General features: G+C 43.0%; 1 protein-coding gene across 1 annotated transcript; it reads right to left on the bottom strand.

Moving 5' to 3' along the window:
* Positions 1 to 4,277: 4,277 nt before the first annotated feature.
* Positions 4,278 to 18,825, bottom strand: LOC147422717 (F-box/kelch-repeat protein At1g16250-like). Its single transcript, XM_086503320.1, has 4 exons — positions 18,332 to 18,825; positions 17,797 to 18,025; positions 5,157 to 5,542; positions 4,278 to 4,707 (listed from the first exon to the last, which is right to left on the bottom strand). The coding sequence occupies exons 1-4, from the start codon at positions 18,566 to 18,568 to the stop codon at positions 4,348 to 4,350; spliced, it is 1,212 nt and encodes a 403-aa protein (XP_086359446.1). The 5' UTR covers positions 18,569 to 18,825; the 3' UTR covers positions 4,278 to 4,347.
* Positions 18,826 to 20,345: the final 1,520 nt, after the last annotated feature.

Genomic DNA, 20,345 nt, shown 5'->3' on the forward strand with positions numbered 1-20,345 from the left:
CTACATGGCGTAGCTTAGAGGACTCCGTGAAGCCCTCATCTCCAAACACCGCATCAAATTGTTGGATGAAAGCCAAGACTTTGTCCGTAGCACCAAAGGTGCCATTGTAGGTAAGGAAAGAGATACTCTTTCCTCCCTCTTTGAACTTCTTGAGCTTAGACGATCTCTTCCATGCGGCATAGGATTTCCTATGGCCTCTTCTTTTTTATGGTTCAAAAGTTGCACCATCGCTTTCTTCAGAAGATGAAGAATTTGAGGAAGATGGAGAAGAGGGTGACCTCTTTCTCACCTTTCTCTTGTCTTGTTCCTCCTTGTCTGCACCATTAATGACTTTCTTCATAAGAGGAAGAGAATGGAGAAGAGGGTTACCTCTTTCTCGCCCTTTTCTTTTCTTGCTTTTTGTCATCCCTCTTTGAATTATGGTGTGGAGAAGTGTGCGATGGTCTTCTCCGTTTAGGAGGTGATAAAGAGCGTTTTGCCCACCGTTTTCGTAGAGCCATCTTTACCAAGGTGGTAGGAGACTCACTTCTTTCTTGTTCTTTGCGTGGGGTCTCTTGAGTTCTTCTTTGGGAAGGAGATACGTCATCAAGAAGTAAATTTTTGATCCCTTCGTATGGATCCTCTTCTTCTTCCCAAATCGGAGAGAGGCCTCTTTTGGAAGTCTCACAAGGAGGCTTCCTAGGTACTCTCTCTTCATGGTGGGGAGCTTGGAGAATCCCATGAGCACGAAGCTACCGTTGCACTTCACTTTGGAGGGATGGATTGCCCATGGCTTGTTGAAGCCTAGAAACAAGGTAGTTAACAAGCATAGGGGCATCATTAGTAGCCTGCTCATTAGCAAAATCAAAGTTATAAACATTTTCACTCTCTTTACTATTGTCAGTCATTCTAATAACTTTTAGGTGTAAACTTTTTTAGGTATACTTTAGCACTTTAAGCCCTAGTTGCTACTCCTCTTTACCCCTTTAGAAAAGCACTCAAGCTATTGTACCCGTGGCTCGAATATCATTAATTGCAAGGAATAGAAGAGAGAGGTTTTCAACATCAAAACAGTGCCGGCTCCTGTAAAGCTTCTAATAGCTCAATAGTGGTTAAGCCGTAGGCAAGCCCCATAGGACTCCACTATTAAGACCATAGCTCTTGACAATGATGCCCCGTTATCTATACGAAGGCAAGAGCACTGCGAAGGCGTGTGAGGTCTTGGGTTTGAGACCGTGAGGGAATTGATGTTGTGTTTTAAAGTGTTTGCTTAGTGCTTGAAGCTTCCATCTTCATTGCACTAGTTAGTAATTGAAGGTACACCAAGAATTGTATTATAAAATGTCTCCCTTGATGGGGGAAACCTATAATACAAAGCCTTTTGGAGTAGGGACCGCGACTCCATATAAATCCGGTCCTTAACTATTGTCAATAGCTTAATTTCTCTCTCTTTTGAAGTATTGTTCATGCCTATCTAACTAGGTGTTATGATTTTTGTTGCTCTCCCCATCTAAGCACTCTTGCTATGCTCACTAGGAATGTATTCTAATGAAATGCTCACTATGTCTTTGCTATTTTTCGCTACACACAAGTTTCTAGGCCATTAAATGTTACATTGGTATCAGAGCACAAGGTTTCTATTTTCTTGCTCAAGAAGGGAGGTCCTCAAGCTAGCTATAAATGGTTGGTATTATTAATTGCAATTGAGTAAATAGAATAGGGTGAGAGCTAGCAAGGTATGAGAGTAGATTGAGAGGAAGAAGGAGTAATCTTACGAGAAAGAAGTATATCTCCTCACCTAATCACTCATAATAGCTTAGCATAGCTTAGTAATTAGCATGATAGAGGAGATGAGCGTGCTTTGAAGCTTGGCTCTTGGTTCGATTTGGATCACAAAGCCAAGAGTTGTTGGTGTATGCCTCCCTTCTCACAAGCTTGGAGTAGTTGATGAGCTTTCCATTAAAGCTTGAGAGAGAGAGAGAGAGAGAGAGTCTTCTTGCTTCACACGTGATATTGTGTGAGTATGTGTGATAATGCCTTGTCAAATTCAACCCCCTCTCTCTCTCTTGGTCGACCCCTCTTGCAAGATACTCATGCTGACACTCCATTGGATCCTGCAAAGCTTAGCCAATGAAAATTAAAAAGCATAAGTGATAGCCTTGTGACATGTGTCCCCCTTTCCCCTTTTGTGAGAGATTTAGGTGATTAAATAATACAACTAAACTCTCATTGGATCCCTTTGTCTTCTGGCCAATTGGAATCAGGAAAGCCATTGGGCTGTTAAATGCTCATTGGACCCCTTAGGAGACTATCCAACTGTCTTCTAGAGAGCTTGATTCTTACTAATTCTTTTATCAAGTGTTTTTAAATGAATTAAACTAGATTTACTCTAGCCTAATTCTCATTGGTTCACCTCTATGGCCATTCAATAGGATTTGAGTGCACCTTGATGACAACTGGACTAGAGAGCTGACATGTGTCCCCTATTCCCTTTGTATAAAGGGAGCTTGTGAGTATGTGTATATGGGTGTGTTTCTCTCTCATCCCCTACTTACAAAGGTCACCCCCTCCTATGTAGGAACTTTGAAGACTTTTGTGTACACTCACAAAGCATCCAATTTCACTAAGCTTGACCATTTGAACTTACCTTTGAATTTTGAAACCTTAGCATTTTGAAAGTCTTAATGGGCTGAACCCTAAGGCCTTTGGAGCCCTTTGTTGCACATTGCTCCTCTGTAGATGGCCCCCCCCTTTGGATCCCTATTTTCCCTCCTTTGGATCCCTACTGTGGCCGGTGGGCCAACTTAACCAATATTCTAGCTTTTTCTGCCTTCATACTTCCCCATATTAAATGATCAGTTTAACATGAGAAAATCATTTAAGAGAATTAGATATTAGTTATTATGACAACGTCCGACCGCCCATCACTTGTATATACCTTATTCTTTACTAGATAGAAGAATAAGAAGCTCTCTCACACACAAAGTGTGGTAAATTGCTCCACCTATATCTTGTGTTCTCTCTCTTTCTTCTTCTCCCTCTCCACACACGCACCGCATTCATGCACTCTTTATTTGGCAGCTTTGCTTTTGACCTTGGAGAATGAATCGAAGTAGCTCTACCAATGGAAGTACAATATGCCCATATCAAAACATACACAACATACACATTGTATGATCATACAATACAATATACTTACAACCTTGAGAGTTTTTCGAAAACACCATATGAATATACACCGTACCATATAGATTGCAATACATGGCATTTTTCCGTACAAAATGACAACCTATCACTCTCATTCTCTTGAACAATTGCAAGTCAAGGAAACATAGAAGATAGGACTACCGTTCAAGCCTCATTTGGTATTTAACCTTCTCTTTCTCCGTTGTTTTTGGCTCTATTAAGTCGACAATGAAGCTAGTGTACTATGATCACTCAACTTAAAAGCACAAGACAAAGTATACAAAAAGTTGCGAAAGGCTACTAGTGAAAAGGGCCAATCTAGTCAATAATGGTAAACTAAGTATACTTTTTTTTTAAATCCAAAAGAATTAATACCTTAAGTTCAAACTAAAATTCCCAATGATCCCTTGAAATGTACAAAAATTCTCATTATATCACTCAAGATAATAGCAAATACGACAAAAACATTAGTCTTTTACAAGTTTATATACAAATCCCTCTATTCAACAAATTAAGCATGCCTAGAATGAGTATTCTCATGGTATCATGGACTCCAAAATAGCTCAATATTAACGGGACACAAATGCTACCATTTTTGGGTTCATGTGTGAATATCTTTAGCTAACAACTTTGTTAATAAGTACTTTTGTGTATTAACCGTGAGAAATTCCTTGTAAAAAACAGTAAAAGGTATTTCGGGAATTTTAAAAATAGCGTGGTATTGTGCGAATTTCCATAAATTTGATGGATATTTTGGTAATTCAAAAAAAATAAATCACATAGCAACCCTTCACAGTGTTTCCATTTATTGCCTCCTTTATCATCAACCATGGAATGCACTAGTTCTTATAAGCATTTTTGCAAGCACAATGCAACGTATCATCAAGGTATGGGCCAGGCTCAACCCACACAAATCTAGGACAAGGGCTTGAGGGAGCTGCTGCTCACGGGCTAAGGTAATGGGCATCTCGCTAAGGCAAGGGCCTCCTATTCAAGGCTACTCTAACCAAAATTACTGTCATTTGCCTTCATTTCATTTTTCCCTCCGTTAAAATTAAAATACAGACTTGTTAAGTATAAACCATGACAAACTTGTACTCACATAAGAAGAATTACACTGAAATAATTCTAAACTTTGAACAATCAATTTCATTATTTACATTGACAATATAGCTACATTCACTATAATGTTACAACAGCTGACGCTAATACAATACCTTCACTGGCTCCCATACTGGCCATATTCTTCCACAGTGTGTATTTGGATGGTCCCTCAATTCTCACCTTGCTTGCTTCTGTTGTGTTGAGAGCTTGCACAAAGTGTCTGTTTTGCTTTTGTCCTCGAAGTCCAGCAACAATGTAAAGCTCATCATCAATGCTCTCACAAGCAAATGCAAAGCGCCAAAATCGGTCATTAAACATATCCACACCCGATAAATATCCCACATGGTACCAATGATTTGCGACATCATCATACATCATCAACTTGCTTTTGTGCACAAAGAGCAATTTTCCACAATGCACTGTGCTTGGTCCAGGTACCTGGAATACATACACAGAAGAACTATGCATAGATGCAATAAAACCAACCCATAAATGACATTCATGTTCAAACACATCTATGCAAGCATGTTCTCATGATCCATAAATGGCATTCATGTTCAAACACATCTATGCAAGCATCATGCTCTGGTGGTGAATATGAGCAATGACCCACCTCCCACTTCCAAACCCTATCGACGCATATATCACCGGATAGCTCTTGATGAGTCACATGCTAGAGTGGAGATGAGACCACACATGACCTTTCCCTCCAGCTTGCAAGCCTCTGCCCCACACAGAGATCCCCAATGTATTCCCATGGTAAATAGGTACGTGTGAACATCCACATTCAAGCAGGCGCATGCAGTATGTATCAGCCTACATGCATTACACATATGTAGGTATATACATACAGACCCCTTGCAAATAAGAAATCCAGACTAAGATACCTTTTGTGTATCCAGCCACATTTCAGGGATCAGTGTCCATTGGCGGGTTTCAGGATCATAAACTTCAGCTGATCCTCTTTCTGGCCTTTCACCATACTGGTTGCGCATGAGCTCACCTCCTATAACCCAAAATTTCCCCTGAGCAGCCAAACCACGGCAGCTGGAACGCACATGATTCATATTCGGAGCATAGGACCACCTGTTTATCCGTGAATCATAAACTTCTACAGAGTTCAAAAAGCGATCCTTCCCCTGACCTCCAGCAACATACACACACTGTCCGATGACTGCTGCAGCAAACCAGCTACGTGGAGTTTTCATATTCGGAGCTTTAGACCATTGATTTGTGCACGAATTGTATCCCTGAATGTCTCCAGAGACTATCCCTATTATTATCAAGACAATAGATGAACCCAAGCAGAGGCCGTTAAAGCAAAGAGCAAGTTATTGACTTAAGGTAGCCATCCACAATAATACGATATAAGCATCAGCTACATCATTGTAGTATTAACAAAACTACATCCCCAATAATGTTTTACAGTGCCATATGGCTGCCTGTAGTTCTAGTCATCAATACAAGCTTCCCTGAAAACACACAAGCATCCATCAATACAGAGGTTTGCCCACTTTAGTTTCCGTAATCACTCTAAAAATGCCAAGACAGAGAGACTATGAGAGAATAAAGTAATGTCCTTTGCATAGAGAATCACTCTACCGCTCAACTCCTATGGTTACTGCTCAAAAAAAACATCGATACCTACATAAACGGGGATGAAATGTAGTGTAATATCCACATCCTCGTCTTCCAACCTTAGCTTACAGAGTAGTGAGTTTTTAACAGTTGCTACGTGCGTACCTCCCTTTATAAAGATAGTTCTATCTTAAAAGAGTGAGCTGACTCTTTGAAGATAGAGCTATCTTTATAGAGGGAGGTACGCACGTAGCAACTGCTAAAAACTCACTGCTCTGTAAGCTAAGGTTGAAAGACTAGGATGTGGATATTACACTACATTGCATTCCCGTTTTATGTGGGTATCAATGTTTTTGAAAGTAATCTCATGAGATCTAGGGAGAGACTCGAGTATAGAGAGTGGGCCTTTGTGAGAGTAAATGTTTTCATTGGGTCTTTCACAATACCTATTTGTGCCCGGACTTTGGCCACTTCAGTCTTTAGGCCGAATTCTGAGGGCACCCTCATTTTGGGCCGTGACTCCCCAACATTACGGGCAACCGGGCGCCCTTCAAAGGCGTCAATTGTAGATCAATTTCCATTATCGTTCACGTTCTTCTGTGTGTGTGTGTGTGTGTGTGTGGGGGGGGGGGGGGGGGAAGTGGCTGTATACTGTGTACATAAGAGACCTCGGAAGATGCTCAAAGGCCTATCACCCAAAGGATGAAAAAAAACGGGGAGAACAATGTGAGTGCTATGTATACATCTGTCAAAGTAGGCAGCGGAAGATGGAATGAACCAACCCTCCTCTCGGGCATGCATAACAATATCAAGCAACTAATCTGCAAGAATACAATGCTAAAAAATAAAGGACCTCATCCAGACCTGTGTGCAACCCGTCTGCATAATCACACAAGGCCCTGATAGAAGTACCCTTGGGACGAGCCTTGAAATGTGCAAAAAAATCCTTATTCATCCTATCTGCCTTGGATATCCATGTCGATACCGAAGCATGATAGGAGAATTCGGACTTCTCAATCTGGATGTGACAAAGAGTCTCTCTGGATGTCAAGACTCGCGCTCACTCAAAAACTCATCTCCTGGAAACTCCTCAAGTTGTCAGCATATGTAACTCTCCTTCCCTACGGAGCACAGTTTCGTCGCCGCTCCCCAACTATCTGTTTGCAAGCCTGAGAAGGCGTAGTAGTATATGTGCTAGAAAGGCAAAGTGTCATGTGACATATCCAACCCTATGTGTCCGTGGACAAGCTACAACATGATCAGGGTTCAGTCAATCCAATCAATCTAGATTAGAAGTGATCTGGCACTTTTTGTGAGTCTATTCGTAGACCGTGCATGCCCAGTCACTTAGCATAGATGCATATCCTCTGGTTGCACACAGCATGATCGTCAGTATTCCCTTTAGAATCCATCAGATTCAGTTTAGGGGAATTTTCCAATGCATTTAGCCTATTTTCCCTATTTTTGACAATTTTCACTTATTATTTTTAAGTGACTTTCCAACAAAAGTAGGTAGCGCAATTTTTCTAAGAAAATACCAAAGTTAGCACTAAATGGCAGAAGAGGCAGCAAGAGTACATGCTCAACAGGCACCTTCTCAACGGAACCCCAGCAGTACCCCTAGCGTTTTTGGTCTCCATCACCATCTCCCTCTAGCCCTTGGTGTTTTCAGCTTGCATCATCGCCAACCATAATCCCTGGCGTTTGCAGATCGCTAGCAATAGTACCAAATCCCCTAGCGTTTTCCAGTTTGCCATCGCCGAAACTTCCCAGACAGCCTAGCGTTTTTCAGATGCAACAGCGTTTTCATTTTCAGCCATAAATGGAGCACTTGCAGCAGCAATTTCAGCATTCCCGACAGTAGCAGATTCAGCCCTTGAAGCATTGCAGAAGACAGCCATTTTCAGCCCTCGAAAACGCAGCCAAAACAGTCATTTTCAGCCACCGAAACAGTCCCGAAATTCAGTAGTTAGCAGACCACAGATTTTAGCCCTAAAGTCGTCGTCGTCATCTGCATAGTCCCAGATTGCATGAGTCCATTGCATCGTCATTGTACCACTTTGTGCAATCAAAAAGTAGACCACTCTCGTCGACGAGAGTGGGGCCTTCGGAGGAGGGTTTTACAACGTCTCTGGTGTCGTATCTCTCTTCTCTCTCTATCTCTTAGTATCATACACTTGCACGCACATTGTCCATTCACTTGTTCGTGATCATAGCACTTTCCACTAAGAACGGAAGGCTCTCCCTCCCATAAGAACTAAAAGGAACCTTGAGCACAGTTCGGAGCACTCATCTTGAGCAAAGCGCAAACAATCATTCTACTGACCTAACACAAAGCCAATGAGGGACCAAACATCTTAAATCATCCGAGGACCGACACAAAGGAACATCATGTAACATTGAGCCAGGGATGCGTGATCCTCATCTAGGCATAGAGGAAATCTGAAATCTCAAATGCAAATAAACTAAGACATGATCAGAGAGCACTGTAGCTGGCCAAAACCTAGTTGTCCCTCCATGAGATGCTGCCCAAGCGCCAATGTAAAATCTATCTAATCGCTCTAGCAAGCAATTTGACTGCCTCCTAAAACCCACGAAAACTACAATAATTGAAGAGTATGAGTCAAGGAAGGGACATGCCAGGCACTTATACCACAAACTGCACAAAGGATTCTATCACAAGCATCCTTCTCACGTGGTGCAATAAATGGCAAAGAAGGTGGCAAAACTGCATGCCAATCCTTAGAGGTCTCTAATTGTTGAAATTCACCCCCAACGATCCATGTATCCATAGTAGGCAATACATCAATAATCTGCTGCCAAAACTCAACTCTCTCCTGAGCCGAAGTGGGGGCATAGATACATATCACAACTACCAAAGAGTCATCAATCTCTAGAAATATCCACATCGCTCTCCCATGTACCAATGTGGTATGGTCATGTACGCAATGTCACCAATCGGGTCCTACAAAAATCTCGCATCGTGGTCACTGTGGCAACCACCATGTGTGCCATGCTGCTGATCTCCTAGGTGGGATCACTGTCTCCGTCCTTGTCAAGCTTGCCTTTGCCTTTGTCCTTTTCCGTGCTCTTCCATTTGCCTTTTGCTTTCCAATCCCGAGACCAAGCGTTCTCACCTCCCTCGAGGACTTCATGTGTACCGAGGTACTAACTGAGTACTGGTCCAACCTCTTTCTGTAAGGTGCAGCGTAATGAATGTTGTTCTTTCTCAAGATGAGTGTTCCATATTTTGCTCACGGTTGCTTTTAGTTCTTATGGAAGGGAGAGCCTTCCGTTCTTAATGGAAAGTGCTATGATCACGAACAAAGTGAGTGGACACTGTGCGTGCAAGTGTATGAGACTGAGAGAAAGAGAGAAGAGAGATACGACACCAGAGACATTGTAAAACCCTCCTCCGAAGGCCCCACTCTCTATGGCGAGAGCGGTCTACTTATGATTGCACAAATCTCTACAATGCTTGGACTTGCTGACCATGTCGATGACGATGAGGACGATGACGAGACGGGCTGAAATCTAAAAACGGTAAGGGCTGAAATCTGCAAATCTTTATCTGCTGAATTCTGACTCTATGTCGATGACGATGTCGATGGCGACGATGCGACGACGACGCGCTGAAAACGCAGATGCTGAATTCTGCGTTTTCCGGGCTGAAACTGTAAACCTTGCGGAAACTGACCATGCGGCAAGGAACTGCTGCGGGAAGGTGAGATCTGTGAGGTTCGGGACTTATTCTGCGATGTCTAAAGGCTGAAAACTGAAAACGCTGATGCTTCTTGGTGTTTCGTCGCGGTGAATCTGCAAAACGTTGGGGCTGATCTGCAAATAAAAAACGCTAGGGCCGAAAACTGACCTTGCGGGGAAATTTGCTGACACTAGGGAATCTACTGTGTTAATGTCAAAAATAGGTAAAATAGGCTAAATGCAGTGGAAAATTCCTCTGAAGGATTCTAATGGGAATTTTTATGATCATGTTGTGTGCAACTAGAGGATATGCATCTACACTAAGTGTCTGGACATGCACGGTTTGCGAACACTCACAAAAGTGCCAAATCACTTCTAAATCTAGACTGACTGGATTGACTGAACCCTTGTCGTGTTGTAGCTTGTCCACGGACACATAGGGTTGGATGTGTCACGTGACATCTCCTCCTTTTCAAAGTGAGGTATTGGTACCAAACTGTATGGCGTCGAGGGAGACCGCCAACAGCATCCGGAATCCTGGAAGGGACTCTTCGCCGGCCCACTCTGATGTGTGGGTCGTGCGATACTTGAACTTCATAAAGATCTGCAACGCTTGCTTCTTTGGGCCGCGCCGAAAGCGACACAAAGTCTTTTGTGGCTTCTTCCTTGCTTCAACTTCGTCGAGAGTCATGCTGCTTTCTTCTTCAAGAAATTCCATAGCTGAAAATTTCTGAAACCATCTCCAACACAAAACCATGAACATACTCATTCCATGTAAAGTGAAGGAAAAAAATCTTGTCTTCTCTAAAGACTGTGTATGCAATGTAGATGAACATAGAGACGGAGTGACAACCCGTTCATCAAACACATACAAACAATGCGGTCGGATCTTTTCTGTTTGATCGAAATCAATCAACTATGGCAAATCACAATGGAAATGCCCATGCTTGGTGCTCATACAATCATATTCTCGTTCGGAAACTGTGTCATGCCAAGGAAGAGACATGGAATGTGGCTTCCTGACATACAAACTTTTCAACTTTTCATGCACAATCCGCATACATTCGTGCTCATCCATGAGAGAAACGTGCTCAACATACAAAATGTCATGCCAAGGAAAAGGGATCACATAACGATGCTGACTAAAATACAGGAAACCTTCACGAATGAAACACTCGAACAATGCGTGCGTATCAATCATGCGAACACATAATACTTCCTGTGATGGTTCTTGAGACCTAGGCACGAGAGCCAAGATCTGTTCTTCCTGAAGGGGTTCTTCTTGATTGGGTTCTTTCTGAGGGGGTTTTGTTGACCTAGGCTCGAGAGCCAAGATCGATCCTGCGTGATTGATCGAATCTTCTTGTGGGGGATCTGTGGACCTCGACTCGTAAGCCAAGATCGATTCTTCGTGATTGATCGAATCTACAACGAGGTTAGCTTCGCTAGGAAAAGCATCCACTAACACATCATCCTTGTGAACAATCACATCATCTTCATGCAATTCATCATGCTTGTGAGAAATCACATCTTGATCATGCAAATCATCATGCTTGTCATTGTCATCCAAATCATTATGCAAATCATTGTGCTTCAAATCATCATGCAAATCATCATGCTTCTCATCATGCAAATCATTATCAATCAAATCATCATCATGCTTCACACAATCATGTAAATCCTGTGTGTCATGCTTTGGAGAAGAAGAGACGGAGAGTCTCCTTTTCGTGATTCTGTGCAAAGTACGCCTGTACTTGAGAAAAAATTTGCAACATCTCTTTGTTCTGTCGATCGCTCTGTTCTTTGAGGGCTTTGTTCTTACGATCAAATTCTGCTAGTCTTTCTTGGTTCTCTGCGTGTCTGCGTTCCATTTCTTTGAATTCACGATCCAATGTGGCTTGTCGTTCTTTGGCTTCCAAGCGTGCTTGCTCACGCTCACGCACTATGGCTGCCATTCTTACTGCATTTCTTGCTTTGCGTTGTAAAGTCTGTTCCATAAACAACGGTTCCAACTCCTCCAATGGAGTTAGTGCAATCAATGTTGTAGATGGGGAAGGGTCAGAAAAACCTCCTGGTGGGGAAAATTCTTCTTTGCCTCTCTCATGCTCATCACTTCCAAGCGAAGTATCCATTCCGCTTCGAGTGATGATCATTCTGAAGTCGTAGGTTCTTGGGGGTTCTTGGGGGTCTTGGGTTCTTGAGGTCCTTGATTCGTGAGAATCTAGGGTTCTTGAGGTGTTCTTTCGCTTGCAAATAGCGTTGAAGAAGGATCTTCTCTTCACCTGAGTTCTACCCTTTTCTGCGGGCGCACCCCTTGGCAGCCTTGCGCTCACACCAAGGTTGCTTTTTCCCACCTCACGTCGATTGGCCGGCCGCTAAGTGCACGGTCCGCTCTCAATGAGTGAAAAGAGACACAAGGAAAGGTTGGACAATCCCTTCTTTCTTGGGATTCCTGTCACTCTTCAACAAAACACGATTACGAATCGCCACGCCCAAAGTAAACTTGGGTTCGTGCGATCGCAACAAGCAAAAAAAAAAAAACTTATGGTTCTTGTGGTTCTTTTCTTGAGTAATGCAAAACACTTCCAAAGCTCTGATACCAATGTTAGGTGCAGTGGAATGAATGTTGTATTTTCTCAAGATTAGTGATCTTTATTGCTCAAGGTTCCTTTTAGTTCTTTAGGGAAAGAGAGAGCTTTCCGTCTTGTAGAGTGTTGTGGTCACGAACAACGTGAGTGGATTGTGCGTGCAAGTGAATGGGACTGAGAGAAGGAGAGAGAAGAGATACGACACCCGAGAGGTTGTAAAACCCTCCTCCGAAGGCCCCACTCTCGTCGGCGAGAGTGGTCTATTCTTTGATTGCACAAAGGTGTACAATGCGTATGCAATGGAGTATGCAAATTGGTCTATGCCGATGACGACGACGACGACGACGATGACGATGACGACGATGGCTGAAATCTGAGATCTTCTAATCGCTGAATTTCGGGACTGTTTCGATGGCTGAAAATGACTGTTTTGGCTGCATTTTCTTGGCTGAAAAATGAGGTTTCTTAGGGCTGAAAACTGATGGTCTTTACGGGCTGAATCTGCTACACTTTAGGTGAATAATGCCGGTCTTAATTTGCTGCTGAAATCCAAAAACGCCAGGGGCTGAAATTGGTCCTTCTGTCGCCGGGGTTCTGTAAATGCAAAAACGTTAGGCTGATCTGCTGTGTCGTGATGACGTCGGGGCTGATCTGCTGTGCACAAATCGCCAAGGCTGATCTGATGCAAAAACGATAGGTCTTCTGTGGAGAAAACGCCAGAGTAGTCGCGGGGGTTAGTCTTGCTGAGAAGTTGCTTGTTGAGCAAGGTGCTCCTGCTGCCTCTTCTGCCAAATAGTGCTAGCTCTAGTTTGCTTATATACAAACTTAGCAAACTTGCCCTACCTACTTTTGTAGGAAAGTCACTTAAAAGTAATAAGTGAAAATCCCAATAAATAGGAAAATAGGCTAAATGCACTAGAAAATTCCCCTAACTGATGCTAATGGATTCTGATGGGAATTCCGATGATCATGCTGTGTGCAACCGGAGGATATGCATCTATGTTAAGTGACTGGGCAAATGCTGAATTCTGCGTTTTCCGGGCTGAAACTGTAAACCTTGCGGAAACTGACCGTGCGGCGAGGAGCTGCTGCAGGAAGGTGAGATCTGCAAGGTTCAGGACTTATTTTGCGATGTCTATAGGCTGAAAACTGAAAATGCTGATGCTTCTTGGTGTTCCGTCGCGGTGAATCTATAAAATGCTGGGGCTGATCTGCAAATAAAAAACGCTAGGGCTGAAAACTGACCTTGCCGAGAAATCTGCTAACGCTAGGAAATCTATTGTGTTGCTGTGGAAATTTGCTAATGCTAGGGCTGATCTGTTGTCTACTATCGCCGGGAATCTGCAATTGCAAAAACGCTGGCTGATCTAGTGCAAAAACGCTAGGCCTTCTGGTGAGAGAAAACGCCAAAGTTGTCGCGGGGGTTGGTCTTGCTGAGAAGTTGCCTATTGAGCAAGGTGCTCTTGCTGCCTCTTCTGCCAATTAGTGCTAGCCTAGGTTTGCTTATATACAAACTCACTCAATTTGCCCTACTTGCTTTTCAACAAGTCACTTAAAAATAATAAGTGAAAAATGTCAAAAATAGGTAAAATAGGCTAAATGCACAGGAAAATTCCCCTAACGGATTCTGATGGGAATTTTTATGATCATGTTGTGTGCAACCAGAGGATATGCATCTACACTAAGTGTCTGGACATGCACGGTTTGCGAACAGACTCACAAAAGTGCCAGATCACTTCTAAATCTAGACTGACTGAATTGACTGAACCCTTGTCGTGCTGTAGCTTGTCCACGGACACATAGGGTTGGATGTGTCACGTGACACTTTCCATAGCAGATAGTAGATTTTGGGTCACCTTTCTGTCGATGCCGAGGCGATGCCTTTGTGAAGAGTCTGACCGGGCACCCTTTGACATCTAAATGCAAAATGACAAGGCCTGCCCCCAAACAGGTTTTCAAAACGTATATGCCTAGTTGAATCCAAGATAAGCCCACATTCACCCTTAAAAGGAAAGTGCAAGGTATAGACCCATGGTAGTCACCCACAAAACAATATAGCCATCAGCTCCATCAAGCATAGTAATGACTAAAGACCATGACGTCCCCACTAACATCGTCAGTGCCCAATAGTGGGTGTAGAACTAGGTACTAACATATGCTCCCAAACACAACACACACCACACGCATGCACACATGAGCATACATCAACACAGTTCAATGTAATGAGTTTTTGTCATGACTCCGAAAATCAAGGGCAAATTCAGCCATAATGAAGCCTAGAAGCGTTGAATCAAAAAAATTAGCACAAAAATGAGGTAGTTGAATGGGCATATGTAACAGACTTGGACACTCCAAGTCAAGAATTAATCGCGACAACACCAAATAACCACTTCAAAACGATTCATAGATCACAATAGATTTGCACTGGCCCGGCGCAGTTCCGTGCCTAGAGATATTGGCCCCAAAGACTGGCGCCCCTTTTGGTATTTCTTTATTTATTAAATCAATGTCAAAGTACAAGAGAGCGGTTAGGGTTTCACTCTCAACTCTGCTCAGATACCCTCAAAGTGTGCCTAAACACTTATTTATTGGTTTACAAGGGTGCACAAAAGCAAAAGTCCAAAAAGTTCTAGAACAAAAGCAAAAATCTCTCTCTCAAACCTCTATAGGGTTTCAAAATAAAGCACAAGTAAATCTCTCTCTCTTCTCTCTCTCTCTCTCTCTTCTCTCTCTCTCTCTCTCTCTTCTATCTCTCTCTTCTCTCTCTGCCAAAGCGTAGAAAAAAAGCAAATTTTGCGTCGCCCAAGCTGGCCTTTTTTTCAGCCCAAAAAATCCGGAGACCCATACTAATGCCACGTGGCATTTTTGCCGCTTGTTTTAGGGTTTTCAATCACATTAGGGTTTCAGTCAGCAGTTAGGGTTAGGGTTTCCAGAAATTAGGGTTTCTGCAAATTAGGGTTTTTGGCAAAAATTAGGGTTTGCAAGAATTAGCCACGTCATCACTTTGTGATATACCCCCTCTTGAAAGCATTGTAATCGCCCACAATTACGCCTCGGGCGATTACGACAGAAGCCATAAACCGTTTTAGCACACACTGATTGTTAGTACCTACGTACTAGGAACACACATCTAGCACATGTACCAAATCGAGAGTCACATCACAGGACGTCACTAGACATCACTAGACATTCAACATTCATTCGGATCTTAGACCATGATTTATCGGCAATGAAGCTAGCAATCGCATCTAGATCCAATCGGGACCTCATCGATGTCCGATTGACTAACCCCTATTGCAACCATGTCTATTCGAGATCAATCAGACCAAAATGCTGCAGTCATTTCGTCTATCAGTTCATGCACTCAAAAGAAGTCAAGAACAAATCAGTATCATAATCACGAATTCCATTTCATAAAGTCATCCAACAGAATATTGTCAGCTCTCAATATCCCTGAAGCTCAAAGAGACATCAGTGACTTTAGTATCAAAATCAAGGCATCTCTTGACAAAGGAGCGGAGTGACTTCCCTCTTGTGCATCCCACTGCACCAAATCTCCGGCCAAGCTGAATTCTGGGTTCCATTTCAAGTAGACTATGCCAAACCAAAAGCATCGAGATAAAGTTTCACAATCTGAGGAGTATCTGCTAGGTCCTCCTCCTCCATCCACTTTGCATCCAAAGCAGGATAGTTCTTGAACTTAACCAAGAACCGCCTTCGGAATTTATCTTTATTCTTCGTATCCTTATGTGTCAAAATCTGTTCAGGAACAAGGATCTCCTCGTTTTCTTCCACTTCGGGTTGCTCATCAGGCTCCCCATCATCAGGCACATCACCTTTAAAAGGTTTCAAGAGACTCACATGAAATGCATTGTGAATCCTCCAAGTATCTGGCAGTTTCAATTAGAAGGAGACATCATTTATCTTTTCAGTGATCTGGAAAGGTCCGTAGTATCGCATACTAAGCTTTGGAAAAAGCCTCTCCTTTCCCTTTTTCTTTCTTAGGCATACCTTCTCAAAACGTAAGAGCACCCAATCATCCTCCTTCAATTTCAAGTCACGACGATGGTGATCCACTGCTTTTTTCTGTCATTCTTGAGACTTCTACTCTGATACCACTGTAACAGACTTGGCACTCCAAGTCAAGAATCAATCGCAACAGCACCAAATAACCACTTCAAAACAATTCACAGATCACAATAGCACTGGCCCGGCGGACTTCCGTGCCTAGAGATATTGGCCCCAAAGACTGGCGCCCTTTTGGTATGTCTTTATGTATTAAATCAATGTCAAAGTACAAGAAAGCGGTTAGGGTTTCATTCTCAGACTCTGCCTCCAGATGCCTTGCAGAGTGTACCCTAAATCACTTATTTATTTGTTTACAAGGGATGCCCAAAAGCAGAGCCCCAAAAGCTTCCAGAAAAAAAAGCCCTCTCTCTCTCTCTCTCTCTCTCTCTCTCTCTCTCTCTCTCTCTCTCTCTCTCTCTCTCTCTCTCTCTCTCTCTCTCTCCTTCCTTGCCAAAGCGTAGAGAAAAAGCAGATATTGTGTCGCCCAAGCTGGCCTTTTTTCAGCCCGAAAAATCCGGAGGCCCGTACTGCTGCCACGTGGCATTTTTGCCGCCTGTTTTAGGGTTTCCAGCCACATTAGGGTTTCAGCCAGTAGTTAGGGTTCGGGTTTCCAGAAATTAGGGTTTCTGCAAATTAGGGTTTCTGCTCTCAGTAGCCACATCATCACTTTGTGACAGCATACACACCATAAAAAATAGAAAGAACTAGTACAATGTCAATTGGTCGTAACTCGGACGAAAACTTCACGATGTGAAGTCTGCGTGTCCGCTTGTCCGTAGCTTCTTTGTATCATTGTTCCTTCTGTTTACTAAGTCAGTAATGATACATCTATTGCCTGTACAGCTCCTGCGTCAGCTGGCCGCATCATCGCTGCCATGTCAGCAGGGCTGTCTACTACCACATCAGTTTGTGACAGTCCAGGTTACTTCTAGTTATTATGTTGCGGTTATTCCTCCATAGCAACCTTGGTGGATCTTGGTCAATTCTACAGTCTTTTAAGTCTCTTTTCCATTTTTTTATGTGGTGTTTCTCAGAGCACTGTCTACACCACTTCCATTGTCATAGGACCGATTGCAAATGCAGTGCTCACAAAAGTGTCACCGTCCACAAGGGGCTGAACAAAAATACTGCAAATGGTGAGACCTCCTGAGCAGGTCATTTCCAAGCCAAACCACTGGCCACCAGATGATGCCCAAAAGTGGGGTGGGAAAGAGACACAGTAGCCCAATCTCAAATGTTTAATCTCAAATTGTGGGAGGCACCCACCTAAAAGTGAACTCATACACCACTAAACAAAGATGGTTGCTCACTGCATGGAAATCAAAAAGAGACCTACAAGGCCTGTATGTCATATATATGGGTAGCCAGTCCCGGACAAAACACTAGTCATACATTATGCCAATGTCATACGTGCAAAGCAGCAAGGCATGACATCTAACAACACTGCCTTGCAAAACCTTGAAAAACAACCACTTCTAATGTTTCCATTTCAATATTTGGGCAGGGGGGACTTATTTACATGAAAAGGAGTGAAGAATGAAATTAACCTATTTTTGTCCAGCTACTTTTGTTGCACATACAAAAAAAATACCTGGTAAGTACTCTTGCCTGATTTTATCAAATGACTGATACATTCCCCCCATAACTAGAAGTGTGGGGCCTAAAGCAGCGCATGCAAAGCCTTGCAAGAGAGAATCCTCTGACGGCTTTAACATTTGAGGTAATTCAAACCACTTATTCAGCCGTGGACTGAAAGTCTTGAAAGGAGAACCACTTGGCTTCTCTGTCAGAACGTATAGCCATGCTTCAGCAGAGCCAACCTGATTAGATAAGAGGAATCCGTCTAAGCAACTGCTTTGGCCTATTTGTGGTGATAGAACATCCCAGCCATACCATCAAAACAGCTAATGCAACACAAGCAAATAATGCCCATTATAAAAGCATGCATGGCATTTGAGGTAGCAAGACGTTCACAAAGTAAGCAGATGCATACTCTCCATGTATTAGTACATTCATGTATGTCAATGACGTAACACAAAGTAGATGCACACACAAGCATACACTGACTAACTTGCATACACTATACAGGAGCACATCTAACTGCGCATGTTTCTCTCCCTGCATACCTTGTATCTCAAGTCCCAAAAATCCTTGCTTTCACATAGGTGTTTCCAAGTTGTACATACAAATCGCAGCTTCGGCAATGTACCCCTTGCCACTCTGGCCAAACACAGTTGGGCTACATCATTTGATAAGCCAGGAATCAGACCTAATGAGGTATCCTTAGAGTCGAACCCTTTCTTTGAAACTCTACTTGCCACATCCGGTTGCTCAGACTCTGAACAGCTGCCACTGGCATCCATGATCTCTTAGCTGCGAATCAATGCTACGGGCTGTCTCAAAGCTCGTTCATGGCAATACCTTTGTCTACTGCATATTTGCACACCTCTCTTTCTCTCTCTCTCTCTCTCTCTCTCTCTCTCTCTCTCTCTCTCTCTCTCTCTGTGTGTGTGTGTGTGAGTGAGCGCGCGCGCGAGTGTGTGTGAGTCCTGATGCCCGCTCCTGGGGCTGAGCCTTGGGGAGGAGAACATTAATTAATAAGATGCGGTTTCTATTTTCCCTCATCCTTCGCTGTATCAATGTCACTACAACCGGAGCCTTCACACGGTGAGGTGAAGGGGCCACCAAGGCGGGAAAAAAGAAGAGAAACTATTCAAAACCTATAAGTAAAAACAAAGCAAAACCATGTCTCTCTCCAAAGGAAAACCCTTTATCCACCACTACACTTAAATTGCACACTAAATTCTTTTATATCTCTCAAGACAATAAAATGTAATTGTCATTTTAATTATAGTCCTTCCATAAGAGGTAACTAGAAATAGAATGGCAAAGACTCGAAACAAAACTCAAGCTTACACGTGAAATACCCATGGTCCAATGTTGCGTACATTTTGTTTCAATTGTTGAAGAACATCACCTATTGTATATAATTTTAGTAACTATTTGTTGCAAAATAAACCGAAGTGAAGACATTGCATTTCAGGGTTTGTGTTGTCCCACCTCTCTCACAAAAACATGTTCTAATCGTGTTTGCTCATCAATTGCAAGGGGAGCATGGTAATACCCAACCAATCCTTGTTAGAAATTCCACTCATAAAAACTAATCAACAGATAATTTGAGTAGTAGTAGTAGTAGTGATTCCTGCACAATAGTCAACACAAATAAGTTTCAATTTGTTGTCACTAAATCAAATACAAGAACTAAGAGAACATTTGGATTTAATCATATCTTATCACATAAAAATCTTCCATTAGATGTACCACCTCATTCGTCGTTACAGGTCCTCTCCATAAAGGTGGATATGGTAATGAGATTTAAGAGTCATCATCATTCTATCATTAGCATCATCATAATAGGGAGTACCCATTTCAAAAATAAAAACTTTATGAGAATCTAAAGATATTCTCTCTCTCTTTTCCAAAAGTGAGTGCACACACTCTCTCACATGGTACAAAATTGCAGTCTAACTCATGCATGTGTGGTCATAGCCTCTCTTTCTGCATGCGTTCAATACGGGTGTTGCATCAGAGCCTACCTAGGATGGAGGCAAGGTTATAAGCATAGATGGAATGAGGTTGGGAATGCACAGATCATGGCTTGCAAGCACCGGCTGTTGTAATTCCCTTCTTCATGGTACTGACCCTCCAAGCTCTCCTTGAGTTCAATTGGGTTTGCGATGAGAGGCAAGCAGAAGTAGAATCTTGAGTCTCTCTCTCTCTCTCTCTCTCTCTCTCTCTCTCTCTCTCTCTCTCTCTCTCTCTCTCTCTCTCTCTCTCTCTCTCTCTCTCTCTCTCTCTCTCTCTCTCTCTCTCTCTCTCTGTGTGTGTGTGTGTGTGTGTGTGTGTGTGTGTGTGTGTGTGTGTGCGCGTGCGATTGGGTTCTATGCACAATTGGTCCATGGCAACAAAATACAGACGAAAGAGGGCTGAGGGCAGGAGGTTATGACCTCCTTGGCTGTCTTCAACAGGAAGAGGCGGAGTTGTAGGCTACGTTTGGAGATCATGGTGCAGGGTGGCGCTTGGGTAGAGGAGGCGAGGCACGGGGAAGAGCAGCTATAGCAAGGCAGCAACCTTTGATAG

The sequence above is a fragment of the Adiantum capillus-veneris genome, chromosome 27, assembly GCF_014529385.1.
Source record: "Adiantum capillus-veneris isolate H3 chromosome 27, ASM1452938v2, whole genome shotgun sequence".
Classification (NCBI taxonomy): domain Eukaryota; kingdom Viridiplantae; phylum Streptophyta; class Polypodiopsida; order Polypodiales; family Pteridaceae; genus Adiantum; species Adiantum capillus-veneris.

Excerpts from the sequence above, each read along its gene's own strand:
- LOC147422717 (XM_086503320.1), bottom strand. The coding sequence starts at position 18,568 with ATGGATGCCAGTGGCAGCTGTTCAGAGTCTGAGCAACCGGATGTGGCA. Across the intron at positions 5,543-17,796 it reads CAGGCAAGAGTACTTACCAG|GGATAGTCTCTGGAGACATT; the intron begins GTATTTTTTTTG and ends TGATAATAATAG. Across the intron at positions 4,708-5,156 it reads TGTGGCTGGATACACAAAAG|GTACCTGGACCAAGCACAGT; the intron begins GTATCTTAGTCT and ends TATGTATTCCAG.